General features: G+C 40.8%; 1 protein-coding gene across 2 annotated transcripts; it reads left to right on the top strand.

Annotated features, from left to right (window-relative positions):
- Positions 1 to 1,007: 1,007 nt before the first annotated feature.
- On the top strand, positions 1,008 to 16,292 carry golga3 (golgin A3). 2 transcript variants are annotated; one of them, XM_046385741.1, is made up of 24 exons: positions 1,008 to 1,229; positions 2,405 to 2,681; positions 4,168 to 4,323; positions 5,342 to 5,454; positions 5,658 to 6,379; positions 6,532 to 6,640; positions 7,212 to 7,518; positions 7,669 to 7,871; positions 7,961 to 8,098; positions 8,194 to 8,355; positions 8,457 to 8,825; positions 9,134 to 9,211; positions 10,040 to 10,303; positions 10,488 to 10,582; positions 10,905 to 11,121; positions 11,475 to 11,618; positions 11,764 to 11,961; positions 12,092 to 12,208; positions 12,476 to 12,615; positions 12,715 to 12,847; positions 13,110 to 13,232; positions 13,474 to 13,638; positions 14,097 to 14,260; positions 14,391 to 16,292. In XM_046385741.1, the coding sequence occupies exons 2-24, from the start codon at positions 2,510 to 2,512 to the stop codon at positions 14,581 to 14,583; spliced, it is 4,482 nt and encodes a 1,493-aa protein (XP_046241697.1). In that variant the 5' UTR covers positions 1,008 to 1,229; positions 2,405 to 2,509; the 3' UTR covers positions 14,584 to 16,292. The 2 variants fall into 2 exon arrangements, with proteins under 2 accessions (XP_046241697.1, XP_046241696.1); XM_046385740.1 differs by having other exon boundaries at positions 4,168 to 4,449.
- The last annotated feature ends 21 nt before the right edge of the window (positions 16,293 to 16,313 follow it).

Genomic DNA, 16,313 nt, shown 5'->3' with positions numbered 1-16,313 from the left:
CATGTCTTAGACAGTGTTATTCCCGATACAACCACTAGATGGCATCAAAATAAAAGCGTGGTATCTTACACTGTTGATTGATATTTGTTTTTTTCGAAAATGCTATGCCTTTTTATTAAAAATGTTGATTTTACTGTCATACTGTTATTTGCACTAAAAAGCCAAGGGTCTCATTACTTCTACTATTTCATTTGAGCAGAGACTTAATAGGATGGCCAAGCCCTTCTATCTCTGGCATCGCTATTTCTGGTCCGCAGATGTCTTACAGTGAGAGAGCTGCTGAAACTGAGGGATCATGCATTGGATGATGTTGGTGATGGTGGTTAGTACCTTGTTTTGGGACATGCAAAGGTCCTCCTGTGGATGTTGATGACAGGACCCTCCAGGTGTCTGTGCCTGGGATTTGTAGGCTACAGCCAGTCTTAAATGTGCAGTTGATGTAGAGTTATGCGTGTATCCAGATCAGTTTTAGCTTGCTTATTAAACAAATTAATACAAAGTGTATGGTGGACATCCAACAGTTGTGAGCACTGATGTAGTATGTTAATAGTAAACACACTGTGGTTAGAGAAAATGAGTGAAAAGCTGCAAGATGATATTATTTACAGGTGGTAGTAGAACCATTCCTATACAATCAGAACCAACATTTAATCAGTGATGATGGCCAAGAGGTATGCAATTAAACAAACTGCGCCTATGGACGGCGACGGCAATTATTTTAAATAAAAGGTCAACAAATATTATCATCACATTAACTAGAATAGTTTATGTGAAATCCAGTATATTCCATTACACTGAGCAGGGGCATTGCATAATAATGTGCGTATGAATGCATTCTGTGCAGCGTATGTCGACAGCCTCAAAGCAGTTTATTAAGACAGTTCGGGTTAGCTGCAGAATGCCACAGCAGAGAAGTAGGGAGCACCTTTTTTACCACTAGAGTGAAGCACTGTACCATATTAAACAGGCCTGCCCAAGTATTGTCCGTTCCATATTGTAGCCCGTGTAATATATGTAATCCTATCGTTACGTAGTATATTTATCTCACAAAATCTACATAATAGGCTTTTCTATTTAAAATCTCAACGTTCTGTGCATACACTACGGGAGGCCCATTGTCTGACAGGCTTTACTTGTTTTTCCTGGTGTATTCGCCTTCTGTTTCTAGTCGGACATATATGGGACGGAAACTAAACAGCCACGTAGTGAAAGGCGAAGCTCGCAAAGAGGTGAGCGTTTATTGTCCACTGAAACATTTACGGAACTTGTCATTTTATAATTTACACACGGGGGTAGTACCGTGCTTATGCAACAGGAGGTAATTCGTTGGGTCATTTAAAATATTTGAGAAAACACCCTTCTTCACCGGCGCTGGCGGTTGTAGCTAGCGAGTTAGCAAATTTAGCTTGACAGTTCCCGTCGTAAACTCATAACGTTAGCTAGCTGTCTCGATACCATCGCGAGCTAGTCTTATCCGTCTATCTTTAAGTCTGTGCGCCTTGTCAGCACTCCGTAGAGCTTTAACGTGATTAAAATCAGTCAATATATTAGGGTGATATAAGAGTCTTTACATTCCAAGTTAAGTTAATCAATTATTGTTTCGTTCTTATGTCTCCTGAACTGGTGACTCCAGCTAACTTAGCAATACAGCCTCGGAGTCAAAGGTTGTCATTAGTGACAGATTGCATACGATAATTATGTATGTCAATTTAAACATCCAAGCGTTTGAATAAAAAACACTGTCACCACACCTTATGCTGACAGCCGAACCGTCCATCAGATAAGATGGGTTTTAAAGCCAGACTCTTTCAGATTTATACATGCAGGGGCCTTGCCACTTCACAAATGTCCACAGTTTGTATGCATGGCTCATAATTTTCTTATTTGTTTTCGCAAATTCGCAAACGTACATCAAAAGCTCGGGCTGCTTCTGCTCTCACAAGAAACCCTACAATCTTAGTATAGTAGTTGAAAGCCTTGGATTTAAGTGCAACATTATGCTTGCTTGTTGATACGGTGCACGTCTGTCTTATCAACAGTCTGCCCACAGCCGATAAAAAGCGAATCCTCAGTCAGTTATGGCCTGTCGTATTTGTTAACGCGGTTTGATGTATCAGTTTCTCTCTATGTAAAAGTAAAGGAATTCAATATTAGCTACTAAGTTAGTTAAGCTATAATTGACTCGAACCAATCTACTTAACTACTCAACCAGCTTGTTAGCTTTTGACCCCAGCCTATATGTAAATTAACGGACGCTGTGTTGTTACATAACATTATTACTGACCAAACCGATCTTTCCTGCGGACCTACAACTCCCTCTATCTTGTATATTGATTTTTAAAACGCATCATATTCTTCAAACAAGAGCTACAAATGATCTCTTTGGTGTTGTCTGTGTTCAAAGGTGTTCGTAGACACTGACATGCTACCAGCTGACTTGCCTCTGAAGAAGATGATTTTGTGAGAAGCTCTTCCAGAAATAACACCAGTAGTGTTGTTCAGTTTCTGAATGGAAATGGATACTATTGAATCAGAAGCAGCTCAAATGGAGGCTAATGCTAATCAAGAAGCCCATGTTATGAAATCCAAAGAGACTGAAGCACATACTGTGCTCTATGAAACGCAATTGAAACAACAAGGACTGGAGAACACACAAGACACAACAGCGGATATTCATAATGGTGAGTAATGATGTTGTCTCAATAGGGTAAAATTATTTTTAATCACATGTAAGTGTTTGTGTTGAAATTGTCTCAATATGACACCACAATCTTCGCTACCACTGACGTCAAATGGAACCAAAAGGTGGCTGGTATGGGTTGGTAGAATTTTAGTATTTAAGAAATATTAACTGGTAAATATAACACAATTTTTGTGGGCCTGTGTGTAGCTCAACATCAGACAAGTAATGTTGTAGTACATAAAAGCCTATAGATCCTTAGTCCTAACTGAAAACATTATTTGTCATTTTAATCATTACTAAATTACTAGGACCATAGTTGTTTGTAGATAGGTTTATAAAAAATATTTGGATTTTATTTAATGTTTCATTGGAGAATGTATGCTTGGGTAGGTAATGTTACGCAGTCCTTTTAAAATGATCTCTTCATTTTGTGTTGGGCATATTTGTAATCTTTTCCGAACAGAGCAACTTGTAATCTGCAAGGTTCTTTCACCTTCAGGGATATTACTGGTATTTATTTTATCTAAGACTAATATCCTTCCATGCATGACCTGTTTTGGTGGCTTCTGCAAGGCTCCAGGCCTTCAGCTGCTCCATGTTGCACAGCTCTTTGGACTAATGTGTTGAATAGCTGAACTGAATTTTAATTAGTTATCATGAGGGGGACACTGAGCTTATGGTCTACAGTGGTTAAGCTTCAGAAGAAAGAAAAAATAGGGCAATATGCAGAGGACTGAAAATATATTTTCAAGATTTAAATACTAATGCAAGAGACAAATTGTTTAAAAAATGATCATACTCAAAGCAGCAGAAATATCCTGACAGGTGCCATAGCCAAGGTTGTTTTCTTGATAAAGCTCCCCAGAACCATGAAAGACGTGGTTTTACAGACTGAAGAGAACTCATGGATTCCACGTTGATTTCGATGTGTTAGGAAGCCCACATGTCTTTAAGTAGCATGCAGGCTTCATTTTCAGTTATAAGCCATTATTTTCAATAGTATAATATATAATGTAATAGTATAATAATACAATAATATTGTGCAGCTATGTTTGAATTTGTATGTAAAGCCTCTGAAAACTGTGTTTCAACTCTTCGATGTTGCTCTTTAACATTAAACAGTCATGACTGAATAAGCAACAGTCACTGTCAAAGTTTGAAAATACACATCCTTAGATAACATTTAATTATGTGTTTTTGTTTGACCTAATGCCACATCATTTGAAGCCAATAGAGAAAATAGGTTTTCAGTGCCTTTAAATGCAATTGCATTGCAGTATGAGCCTTAATGTTGCACCTTGATACAAGAGTAGTAACCAAATGCTGCATGAGTGTTTCCAACTACCTTTTTCACTTCAGTTATTATAGCTTGACAAAGCTGCACAGCCAGCTTGCCAAGTGGAATAACTTTCACTTTGTAATCTAGTGCACAAGAAGTTATCATGACTAATTGTCACTGTCCTCTGGGCTTTGTTTCCTCTCAGGTCCTGTCAGTTTAGACGTGATGCCAAATGGAGATGGACTGGCAGAAGGCTACAGTGCTGTGGGGAACACCCATATAAATGGGTCCCTGCCTCCAACAGCCCCTCCACAAAGCACCAGCTCCCCTGTCAACTCCCAGACCCAAGAGCCCTCCCCAGGTGTGGCTTCTTATCCACCCATGATGCTAGAGAAGTCTGAGGGAGCTAGTGCTGAGGTCACGGTTCACACGGGTGATTCATTGCAGTCGCTCAAACTCAGTATGCCTATGCAGGAGACTGAATTGTGTAAGCATAAATTTATGTGGAGTGAATTCCCCCTCTGTTCCTCCTTGTATTTTGACCTCATTTTGCTGTGGGATGTTTTGCTTTTTTGGCTTATTTCTGCATCCTTTTTTAACTCCATTGTCTGTATATTATCTGTGTATTATCTAAACAGATGGGTATAGTGGAATTCTGTTTTAGCTGTTTGAGTCTGCCCCCTTTCTGCAACTTGTAGGCATTTGATTGCTTGCTTGAACTTTGGTGTGAGTGCTTCATTTGGAGCATTGTTTGGACTGTTCGCTGGATTTTGAAACTAATCCCTGTATTATCTTTTTTGGTAGTATTTTAATGTCAGGCACAGTTGACCTGTTTACAGTTATGAAATATATTGTATTTAGAGTGTGGTGATTTTTTTTTTTTTTAAGTGAAACCACCACACAGAACATGAACATGACTGATCCAAATCACTCCTGTTCAGTGCTTTTAGAGAAGTGTTCATTTAACTCGCAGGATCATTGGCACTGCTGGCTGCATAGCTGCTGCAGTCATGACTGAGTCAAGTTTGTCATATGTGCCTAAACTAACAAAGCAAGTAACTAATAGTGATATTTAAAGCATCTTCAAAGTATATGGGTGTAGTATGTACTACACATACACTCTAAATATTTGCAATAGCCAACAGAGAAAAGGAAGAATGTTTGAGGACAGGATTCCAGGGGCTACACTCTTGATCATACACAACCAACATAATACAAGCATTTTCACTGAGGCAATGATTCAACATGCAGCTCATTGCTAACGTTCAGTTTTAAAAGACATATAAAACCAGTTCTTGTGTAAATAAAGACATGTATTTGTGTGATGTGTGATGACAGGGAACATTCCTCTTTTTGGTCTAACACACTTTTCACTTTAGCCAACCCAAAGCCATCAGTGGAGATGGAGAATGAGGAAAAGATTCGCCTGGAGGCTCGCCGGCGTTTGGAAGAGCAACTCAAACAGTACAGAGTGCAGAGACATAAGGAGAGGGTGAGTAGCTGTCAGTTTCCTTGGAACTTTTCTATTTGCCTCGAGGTCCTTGGGTACCCTTTGTTTGTTCATTAGATTTTCTGTCATTTTCTGTTTTTACCACTAATTTAAGACGTTATACTGTGTTTCAAGCTGGGTAGTCTTTTTTGAGATTTTGCCAGGATGCCATTGTAATGGTTCATTTCTTTTTTATCTGTTTCTAGTCTCACCGTTCCACCCCCAAGAACAGACCTTTCAGCACCCTGGATCCAGAGCTCATGTTGCATCCTGAGGCTCTGCCCAGGGCCAGCACTGTTGCCATGACCAAGGAGTATTCCTTCCTGAGGACCAGTGTTCCCCGTGGTCCTAAACTGGGTAGCTTAGGAATCCCCCCTTCCAAGGAGAGAAAGTCCAGATCACCCCGTCCAAGCAAGATCCACTCCTTAGCTGACTACAAGTCTCCTGAGAATGATGGTGGAGGTGGAGGAGGAAGTGGAGTAAGAACAGCTGACAACACCATGAGCTCCCTTCAGTCCACAATTAGCTCAGTGTCTACTTTGTCTGAGGTCAGTGTGATGTCGGAGGGGAGCACCTGTGACACTGAGTCACAGCTTGGTGCTTTGCATCAAATTGGGGACAATGTCTCAGAAATTGACGGCAGTGAATCTGGAACAAGGCCAGGGAATGATGGCAATGACAGTGACAGCTCGTCTTACAGCAGTGTGTCTACCCGGGGGACATATGGCAGGCTCTCTGCAGCAGTGGAAAGGCAGCAGGGGCCCTACACAGTGGAGGGTAGAGAGATAGCCCCAGAGGCAATGGGTCAGTTCCCCTCCCTGCAGGAGGTGCTGCAGGCAGCCAGTGAAGAGCAACATTTGCTGGAGCTGGAGCAGGAGAGAGAAGGGACAGCGGAGCCTCGCAGCCGAAGGGACAGCTTCTCCAGCAGGTAGTCGTCAATGTCATATCGGAAAAGAATACAATATTTATAGCTCTAAGCACTGATGTTGTGTTTACTGCCCAATTTAAGCAGATATTACATTGAGATACTGCTTGGTGAGAACTAACGTTGAGCACTCATGTTGTCAACATTTGTTTCAGTGTTTCTTTGGAGAGTTCAGTGATGGGCCATGATGAAATGCTGCAGGCGCTGAAAGAGAAAATGAGACTGGAGGGTCAGTTGGAATCTTTGTCATCTGAGGCCAATCAGGTAATGCAACTAATTTCTGTACTCATATTTTTGCTACTTTCTGCACAAATCACCATTCTATACATATTCTGTTGAGGAGTGGAGAAAATATCTGAAACTCATTTAACTATTTAATTAACATGTCTTTCACTGTGAAGGGTGTTCCTGTTATTTTGTTCACCTTTGTTCAAATTAGACCCTCTTCTTACTCATTATCTTAAGATCATACCTAAAGATGATACAGAATGAATTTATTAAGTATAGATATATCCATATATATGTATATGTATGTATGATAAACATGCCTTAGTATTCTTGTACAAAATGTCTCCATATATATATATATATATAGGTGGTTAGCACTGTCGCATCACAGCAAGAGGGTTCCAGGTTTGAGTCCAAGGCCCTATCGTGCAGAGTTTGCATGTCTTACCTTGCACGGATGAAGTGGTACAGATGGATGGATATTTAAGTACTAACGTAATACCCAAAATCCATAAGTTTTGGCCGATAAAATATATGCTTTGCAGATTTATTGGAAACACCTAGAGTAATCTGGCACAACTGCTAACCACATTATCCTGTCTTCTAGGCTCTTAAGGAGAAGACAGAGCTTCAAGCCCAGCTTGCTTCAATGAATGCTCAACTGCAGGCTAAGAAGGAAGAGGCTCAGTTCAGCCAGGAAAAGCAGAGCGCCCTTACCACAGAGGTTGGCACTCTGCGGCAGAACTGCAGCCAGCTAGAAAAGGCTATGGTGGAGCTCCAGGGCAGCCTGGAGAGCAAAAATGCTAGTCTGACTTCCCTAAGTAATGACCTGAAGGTGGCTGAAGACCAGTACAACAGGCTTATGGGGAAGGTGGAGGAGTTGCAAAACACTGCAACCTTGAGAGACAACACAGGTGAGTGGCGGTGACCTAGAGAGCTGAGTCAACGTCTCTCATTGTGCTTTCAGTTAATTAATCACCCAGTGTGATGATGGGGAACTCTGACTCCCAGTTTGCATATCCACTCATGAATAAATGAAATGTTTTGGTCTTACACTTTTGTAGTTCATGAGTTGCGTCAGCAGATGGGTGGTCTTCAGAACCAGCTTCAACAGGTCCAGATGGAACGCAGCACTCTGCAGAGCCGATTGAAGACGTCCCAGGCTGAAATCGACTCACTCCAGCAGGTCAGACAGTGGTATCAGCAGCAGTTGGCCATGGCCCAGGAGGCAAGAGTACGATTGCAAAGCGAAATGGCCAACTTGCAGGTAAGGTTGATGCTAATATGGTTGTTTTTTTCACCAGGGCTTGACAGGAGTTGGCATGACGCTTTTGTTGTTTTTCCTCCCCCTCCCAGGCTGGACAGATGACTCAGATTGGTGTTGTGGAACATTTGAAGCTTGAGAATGTGACTCTGTCCCACCAACTCACTGAGACCCAACACCGCTCCATCAAAGACAAAGAGCGTATTGCTGTTCAGCTGCAGAGCATTGAGGTATGCTCACCAACATCCTTTTATCAATATGCCATCATTAGGTTTGTAAAGTCCTAAAAAAATTAAAATAAAAAATTTCACTGTCTGTGACTTAGGCCGACATGCTGACCCAGGAAGCTAACTACAAGCAGATCCAGGATGCAAAGGCCATGGTGGAAGATGATCTGCAGCAGAAACTGGAGGAGTTTGAGGATGAGCGAGAGCACTTGCTGAAACTGGCCAACACAGCCACCACCCTGGAAAGGGAACTAGAGCAGGTAGTCATGCCACGTGTTACAGTAACTTATTTTCCCCGCTATGGGCAATAAAATTCTTTTTGTATTAATCTCTGACCTGAATCACACGCTGTTCCACTTAGGTGAGGTTGACCCTTTCCCAGAAGGATGAACAGCTGCAGTCACTCCAGAAAGAACATTTGGAGCTGATGCGCCAGCTGACCACCACTCAGGAGAACCTGCACACCAAAGAACAGTCCATCAACCAGCTAGAGGCCCGCTACCTGGATCTGGAGGCCCAACTGGCTGAGCTGCAGACAGAGAGCAGCGCCAAGGACGACAGCATCCAGTACCTGCAGAATGAGAAGATCGTCCTGGAGGTAGCACTGCAGGCAGCAAGAGCTGACAAAAGTCAACTTGATGAGAATGCTGAACGACTTGGAGAGGATGTTTTGGTGGCTTCAGATGTGTTGGATCAGCTCAGACAGGAAGTCCAAGTCAAAGCCAATCAGGTATTCTCAAAAAATGAACTCCAATGAAACAAATAGAGTGGAAAAAATAACTGTAAACATGATCAAACCATTACCAGTAACTTAACATCAAATATCAACATACCTTATGAGCATCATTATATTCCTATCTAGAGTCTTATGTCTATCACACATTTACACATCCTCTATAGTAACACCTTTAAAGTAGATATGTTATAGTTAATCACTTTGTACAAAATTTCAAGAATTTAAGTACCATGTTCTTCTGTTTTTTCATTGCCTCCCCACCTTCACGTATTGAATTACAAAGGGCCTTTGCTCTGTTACAGATTGAAACCCTTCAACAGGAAAATAGTTCTCTGAAGAAGCAAGCTCAGAAACTGAAGGAGCAGTTCCAACAGCAAAAGGTAAGCTACCTCTTTTGCTCCTATGTGGGATCATGTACAGCTCTATCTGTCTCTCCCATTTTCTTTCTTTCTTACTGTGTAAAGTTAGTAGAAGACATGAGACATGTAGACTGTGTAGGCTTTGTATACATTTATAAAACACTTATCAGGAATCCCCCATGTGGTTCAGGCTGATGCTGCTGTGGGAGGATGTTTTGTAAAGCCAGATGGCTGTCGCCTCAGAAGAGTGCAGGTTGACATGCCTCAGTGGATTGAGTAGTGGTGGGTGCCGCTCATTTTGCATTGACAGGCTGTCATAAAGTGGGTGTAGTCTATTGACAGAATGACAGAAATGTGAATTGTATTCAGTCCCTTTCAAGAATTGAGTTTTTGTAGACCCTTCAGACTCATACAGAAACATTCATCTTAGTCCATCAAATTGTACTGGACTGCTTTCCCTGAAAAGCAAACCAGTGTAATGCTGGAGGCTGGAGAAACATTTTGCTGCATTATCAACAAACTAAAGTATCCCATCACTGCATCTTAAGTAAATATGTAGTGTGTGAATGATATGTGGGTTATTGTAGTTTGACTGATAAATTACTTGTTAAAGTGTACAGGAATTCAGGAATACAATTCTCCAAGTATAGGCCTACTTTAAGATCTCAAGCCTAGAGTTGATGCGGTGTGGGATTCAAATGTTGTTACAGCCTTCACTGTGTCTTCAGTATTTTATGAAAAACTTTAGTCTACTCTCTGTCAAGACAGATATGAGCCAGACTACTTACACTCCTGAAAAGCAGACAATACTCACCTCATTAGTTAATCACAGGGTTATTGACTTTCCAGGTGATGGTGGAAGCATACCGTCGGGACGCCATCTCCAAAGACCAGTTGATCAGTGAACTCAAGTCCACCAAAAAGCGTCTGTTGGAGGAGGTGAAGGACCTGAAGCACGAGCTGCTGGGCGTTCAGGGTGAGAAACAGAAGGCAGAGCTGGAGCAGGCCCGGCTGCAGAAGGAGGTAGTGAGAGTCCAGGAGCAGATGAGCAACATGGAGGCACATCTGCAAGCCATTCAGACGGAGCGGGATCAGCTAGAAACCCAGATCCAGGTAATGCTAAAAATTTCAGTAGTTTTCAGTATTTCTTTTAATTCAAATCAAAATTTACCTGCAAAGTACTTTAACATTAGAAGTAAATGTTGATGTTTTGAATGTTTTATAAGCAGGTGTAATTGAGCTGTTTTAGTGTCGGTTCTGCTGTAATGTTTACTTTTTGCTTTTCATGCCACTTCAGGCTCTGCAGTTTGATCAGAGCCAACTAGCAGCAGTGACAGAAGAGAACGAAAGCCTGAAGAAACAGGTGGAGCAAATGGAGGGAGAAGCCAAAAAGTGAGTCATGTGCAGCATTGGGGTTTGTAAAGATTGAGTTACTCCCACAGTGATGACTTGGACTGTAAAGCATGTCTTTGTGAAGTGATATTTATCAATACAAATAGAGGACATTGCTTTTATAATTCCTGATCTCTGCATAAACATGAATCAGTATGTATGTAGTGTGAAAACTACTTCCATCCACGCCATATACACTCTGTGTGTTATCGATATCTGTAAATTAAATGTGATTTTAAAGATGTATGGTCTTTATGTTTATGGACTGTTGTCAGAACAACCTGATTTCTCCATGGACTCATTTCTTCTGTGCATCAAACAGGGCAATCTCAGAGCAGAAGGTGCGCATGAAGCGCCTGGGGACAGATTTGACCAGTGCTCAGAAAGAGATGAAGGCCAAACACAAGGCCTATGAAAATGCTGTGGGCATCCTCAGCAGGAGGCTCCAAGAGGCTCTGACTGACAAGGAGACGGCTGAGGCAGAGCTGGTCAAACTCAAAGCACAAGTGTCGGATGGGGGAAACAGTCAGGCCCTACAGGTACTGTATCAGACAGCCAGTCAGTGGGGCATTGTACAGTGTTTCCATTTATGTACTGTTCTAAACGTAAGTACAGTATATGTGTGATTATCTGTGTGACTGTTTATATACACTCTACAAGCATTAGGAGGCCAATAGTTTGACTGAGGAATACTTGTATAGTCAAAAAGCTTTTCGAAAAAATGTATAAAGTGCTTTTATCCACAGATAGAACATGTTTAAACCATAGATTTATATGATAGCCTTAACTCTACCCTTGTCCTCAACTGATATTCCTTTATCATGAAGACATTTGTCATTTCTTTGTGAATGTGCGTGTATAAAAATACATTGTGATTTTATTTGTCATCCAGGAGAAGATTAAGGTGCTGCAGGCTGAGCTGCAGGTTGTGACCAACAGCAAGACCATGTTGGAGAAGGAGCTGCAGGAAGTTATCACCCTCACCTCCACAGAGCTGGAGGAGTACCAAGAGAAAGTCTTGGAGCTCGAGGATGAGGTGAACAATGATGGTCTTTTTTTTTCAGTTTTTGTCAATGTATTCGGTTTTTAAACAGAACTTGTATGAGCAGCTCATTTACAATTCTGCAATCACTGAATCCGTCTATGCTGTTTTGTATCAACGACATAAATTGATTTCACAGCTTCAAGAGTCACGATGCTTCAAGAAGCGGATTCGAAAGTTAGAAGATGCCAACAAGAAGCTAGCCCTTGAGCTGGAACATGAAAAAGGGAAATTGGCTGGATTGGCACAGTCTCACAATACACTGCGGGAGCATTCCAACATTTTGGAGTCTGCCTTAGCTAAGAGGGAAGCAGATCTTGTCCAGCTCAACTTACAGGTGAAACAGTTGTTTCCCTTTTTAATGTTGATTTAATTTTTAGATTACCCCTGTGTTACCTGTATGCCACAATGGAAAAATATCTGGTTGGTTTTTAACAGAACATTTTTCCCTTTCTTCCTTTCTTCAGGTTCAAGCTGTTCTGAAGCGTAAAGAGGAGGAGGACCAGCAAATGAAGCAGGTGGTACAGACTCTACAGCTTGCCTTGGAAAAAGAGAAAAGCAAAGTCAAGGACCTGAAAGAACAGGTAGGAGCCTCTGAAAAACAGGATGCAGTATGGTCTCCTTCTTTTTACAGTGAAAGGCTAACTGCAATTTCGAATAATTCAAATGATGAGAAGTCTGTCATTTAAATATATTTGAATGTTTATGTTGAGATTATTTGCATGGCACAAGGCACAAAAATATAAAGGTAAGACAGCTGAATAGTTACAGGCATCTGTATCAAGTCCCCAGTTTTTTGACCTGGTGCATTTGGATGTTTTTGGGTTGTAATGATGTCATGTGTCCTTTAGGTGGCAGCAGCAAAGGCTGAAGCAGCCCACAACAGACGGCACTACAGGGCAGCCATGCTGGAGCTGTCGGAGATCAAGAAGGACCTGCAGGCCAAAGAGGAACTGGTCAAAGCTCTGCAGAGTGAATCGCAGAAACTACAGTATGTGTGTGTGACTAACTGAAGAATATAGTGAAATCTGCAGTAGTTGTATATCTTGTGACTCATTTATCAGTGAATATGTCTATATATACTCTGCAGGGCTCAGGATGAGCAGCATGCTCATGAGGTTTCCAGGTTCCAAGAGGAGCTGGCTGAGGCCCATTCACAGCTCCAGATCCTACAGAAACAACTGGATGAGGAACTGGCCAAACAGCCCCTGACTAACCAAGAGGTAAAAATTGTGAATGAGGATGGAAAAGTGAAAATGTTTAACTGATTATTATTTAAAGCCACGGTCATGGATATTATTTAGAATAATATTCAGCCTGAACTGGTTATAATACAACAGTTTTACCATGTACTCTTTGATAATGAACTTGGTTTTCATAGGCTTTAGAGATCCAGTTCTCTAAAACCAGTTTCAGCCCATCCCTTGTTCTTATTTGATAACAAGTCTCAGTGACACTGATGTCTAATAATGACCGCTTGTTCAGGTTGAGGACCTGAAGTGGGAGCTGGAGCAAAGGCAGAGGGAGATTGAGGCTCAGAAGCAGCAGATTGAGATGATGGAGCAGTGTCACCACAAGGAGCTGGACAACCTACAGAGAGCTCTGCAGGCAAGTATTCATTTTACTGCAAAATATGGACTCAACACTCTATGTAACCTGCTGCTTAACTGGATGTAAATTGCCATGTTTATAAATGTATGGAATTACTTTCACTAAACAGTTAGTGTCTTGGAATAGACAAAAGATGAAGTGAACACTGTAGTTATCTTTGCACGGTGTTTATGTTATTACCGTCACCTTACCTTTTCCCAAAGGGTTTATAACCAACAAATATTATTCTCTGTCTCAGAACATCAAGGTGGAGCTGGAGTCGGTGCAGGAGGAGCTGAGCAGCACCAGGAAGGACAAGTTCATGCTGCAGGCCAAAGTGGGTGAGCTGAGGAACAGCATGAAGACGGTTCTGCTGCAGAACCAGCAACTCAAACAGGACCTCAAACAAAGTCGTTTAAGGAAGGTAAAGTGCATTGTTTTTCTCTGTGAAAGGTTGTCCTGTACTGTTACAGTTTTTACTACTTTTCCCACAAGCTTTCCAGACATGCCACTTGTTAAGTTTTGGGGAAACCACTGAATGTAAAATAGTATTTGCTTATTTGTCATCATTTACTCCAATATGATTTAATAAGCCAGTATCAGCCTATAACCTTGGTCTACTCGTGGTTGTCAAGCTTTTGTGTTGAGTTGCACTTACATTGTCTTCTGATATATTGATTTGACATTACCAAAAATATTGGCTATTATAAACAAACAAAACCAAAATATATTATTGTAACCAAAAATCAGTCAGTATGTTTTTTTCATTTTCACATGGACAGCAGGGAGTACAGAGTGGCTTTTACATGCTGTGTAGTACCTGCTGAAGATAAATGACTAAATTCATGCTATGTTATAATGATGGTTTTGTGGGTGTGGCAGCGCATGGAACTGAAGAGTGAGGGGAACCCGTCCAACCCAGTGACGCCAGTTAAGATTCCAGACTGCCCAGTGCCTGCCTCCCTGTTGGATGAGTTGCTGAAACCATCAACTTCTGTCAACAAGGAGCCTCTCAACAACCTGCACAACTGTCTACGGCAGCTCAAGTAAGGCTCATATTCTACCCACCGACATGGTTAACATTACCATCATGCCCCCATGAAGCTTTCTATTGCGTCATGCTGAGCATCTATCTAAAAAACAAGAATACATGTAATTTTTTTTTCTTCTCCTCAGAGAGGAAATGGACAGCCTCCAGAAGCAGATGGAGGAACACACAGTAACAGTACATGAGTCAATGAGCTCATGGACAAACACAGAGGAGGAACTGGCTCAACTGGGGCTTCAAAACAACATCTCCGAAACATCAACGTCGCGAAACAACACGGTGGTGGAAAATAATAGTGAAGCAGAACAGCAGCAATCATAACAGAAGAACTTTTCTCAGGCCAATAGAGGGAGAGTGGAGTTTTATCCACAAAGGCACTTTTAGCCCCTTATTCCCTTTCTCTTTTCTTAACAATTGCTGCCAACATTTGGCATTCTCCCATCAGCACAGAGGTGCTTTCGCAGAGTAATACTTTATATACCATAGCTTTATTCTTTCCTCTTTATTTGACTGTTGTTTATATTTTTGTTATGCTATTTTCACATTTATTTATTTGGAGTTAAAGAATTACAACTTATCTGACAGCCTTTCAAAAAGAAATCCCCATTTTCAGTTTTGTTGTCATAGATAGTGGTCTAGTTGTTGAACTGATCTGTTGGGCCAGTTTTCCCTTGTTGAGTCAGCAGTTTTCCTCAGTAAAAGGTATTTAGTCAACATCCTCCTCGTAATATAAAATCAGTGGCTTTGATATTGCTTCATGATGGCTGACATTATTTGAGAAAGTGTTCTTGGTGACTAAAACAAACCATGAGACTGGCTATGAACTGTTCTTCCATTTCTTTGTGCCTGTGTCTGAGTGAAATTGCTCACCTATTATTCAACTGACATAGTTACACATCCAGATGGTTTCTAGGCAGATGTTGATAAAAACTCATCACTCCTTTTCATGAAACTAAAAGTCATGCACAATTGTGGTCAGTTTTTTTGTATTGCCTCTTGTTCAAATGCAGTGTTACTTACATATGTTGTAACCATATCACTTTGGGTTCTTAAACTCTAAAAACATTAATCTCAGTTATGTATGGAGGTGTTTTGTCTAGCATGGACTGCAGTAATCTGTACCCAAAAAAGCCTTAAGCAATCTCTAATATGTTGAAAAGGACTAAGTTGTTTTGAATGAGCGTATTTGTGCATAGGGTGCAAGATGTAATATGTTTAATTGTATATGTGTGCAAATCCTTACTTAAGGATGATTTATTGTGAAATAAGTGGATCGCATCAACTGACATTGCACACTAGATAATCAAAGCTTAACTGACAGAAGTTGTAAGTTGTACAATTAAGCAGAAATGGTCTAACTGCAGTTGCATTTAGACTGATTCATTTTCTGTTACATTTGGTACATACTGTATTTACAAAAAATGACAACCCCCTAAGAATATGTTATACTTGTTTTATGGCTGTTTCATGGGTAAGGGAATAAGTTCATTGTTTCCAGAGGTTAATATATAATTACACTTTTTGTATGATTGTTTAATAGTGTAAAAAAAGAAAGAAATGCAAGATATCTGATACAAACCATAAATAAAAAGTGATCGTAATTCTGGTACACCTGCACTAAACATTCAGTGCAGAAGGGCCATTGGATTGGTACAGTACCTTTTATTGCAGCTTCTGTGTTGGTATTCATTCCCACACTAAAAAGCTTTTTTGAACATTGTTGTATGCTTATGAATTTCCAAAGGGACAGTATATAGTTTGAGGAGAATGCCTATTAAAGCAAATAACAAATATATTGGTATACTGGACTGAGAAAATATTTTGGACTGTATCTTAGAAACTACCTTTCATTTGCTGTAACGTTAGGTAGTATGTAATAACACTTGCTAGGGCTCCTGCGTTCAATGCATAACCCTTGCTGTATCTGCTTTTTTTTTTTTTCAAAGATTGGAATTGATTCATTCCTGTGTTCTAACATTTGTGTTGGGAGATGTGATTGTATTTATCATAAAATTGCACTATTCATCTGTCACTGGAGTGTCATTCAGAGA

Source organism: Scatophagus argus, chromosome 4 (assembly GCF_020382885.2).
Source record: "Scatophagus argus isolate fScaArg1 chromosome 4, fScaArg1.pri, whole genome shotgun sequence".
In the NCBI taxonomy this organism is placed as follows: domain Eukaryota; kingdom Metazoa; phylum Chordata; class Actinopteri; family Scatophagidae; genus Scatophagus; species Scatophagus argus.
Note: the sequence above shows the minus strand (reverse complement) of the source record. Positions and strands in the feature narration are given on the sequence as shown.

Bases quoted from the DNA above. Each gene is read 5' to 3' on its own strand.
- golga3 (XM_046385740.1), top strand. From the start codon at position 2,510: ATGGAAATGGATACTATTGAATCAGAAGCAGCTCAAATGGAGGCTAAT. The intron at 10,583-10,904 runs GTGAGTCATGTG...TGCATCAAACAG, and splicing joins ATGGAGGGAGAAGCCAAAAA to GGCAATCTCAGAGCAGAAGG. The intron at 14,261-14,390 runs GTAAGGCTCATA...TCTTCTCCTCAG, and splicing joins AACTGTCTACGGCAGCTCAA to AGAGGAAATGGACAGCCTCC.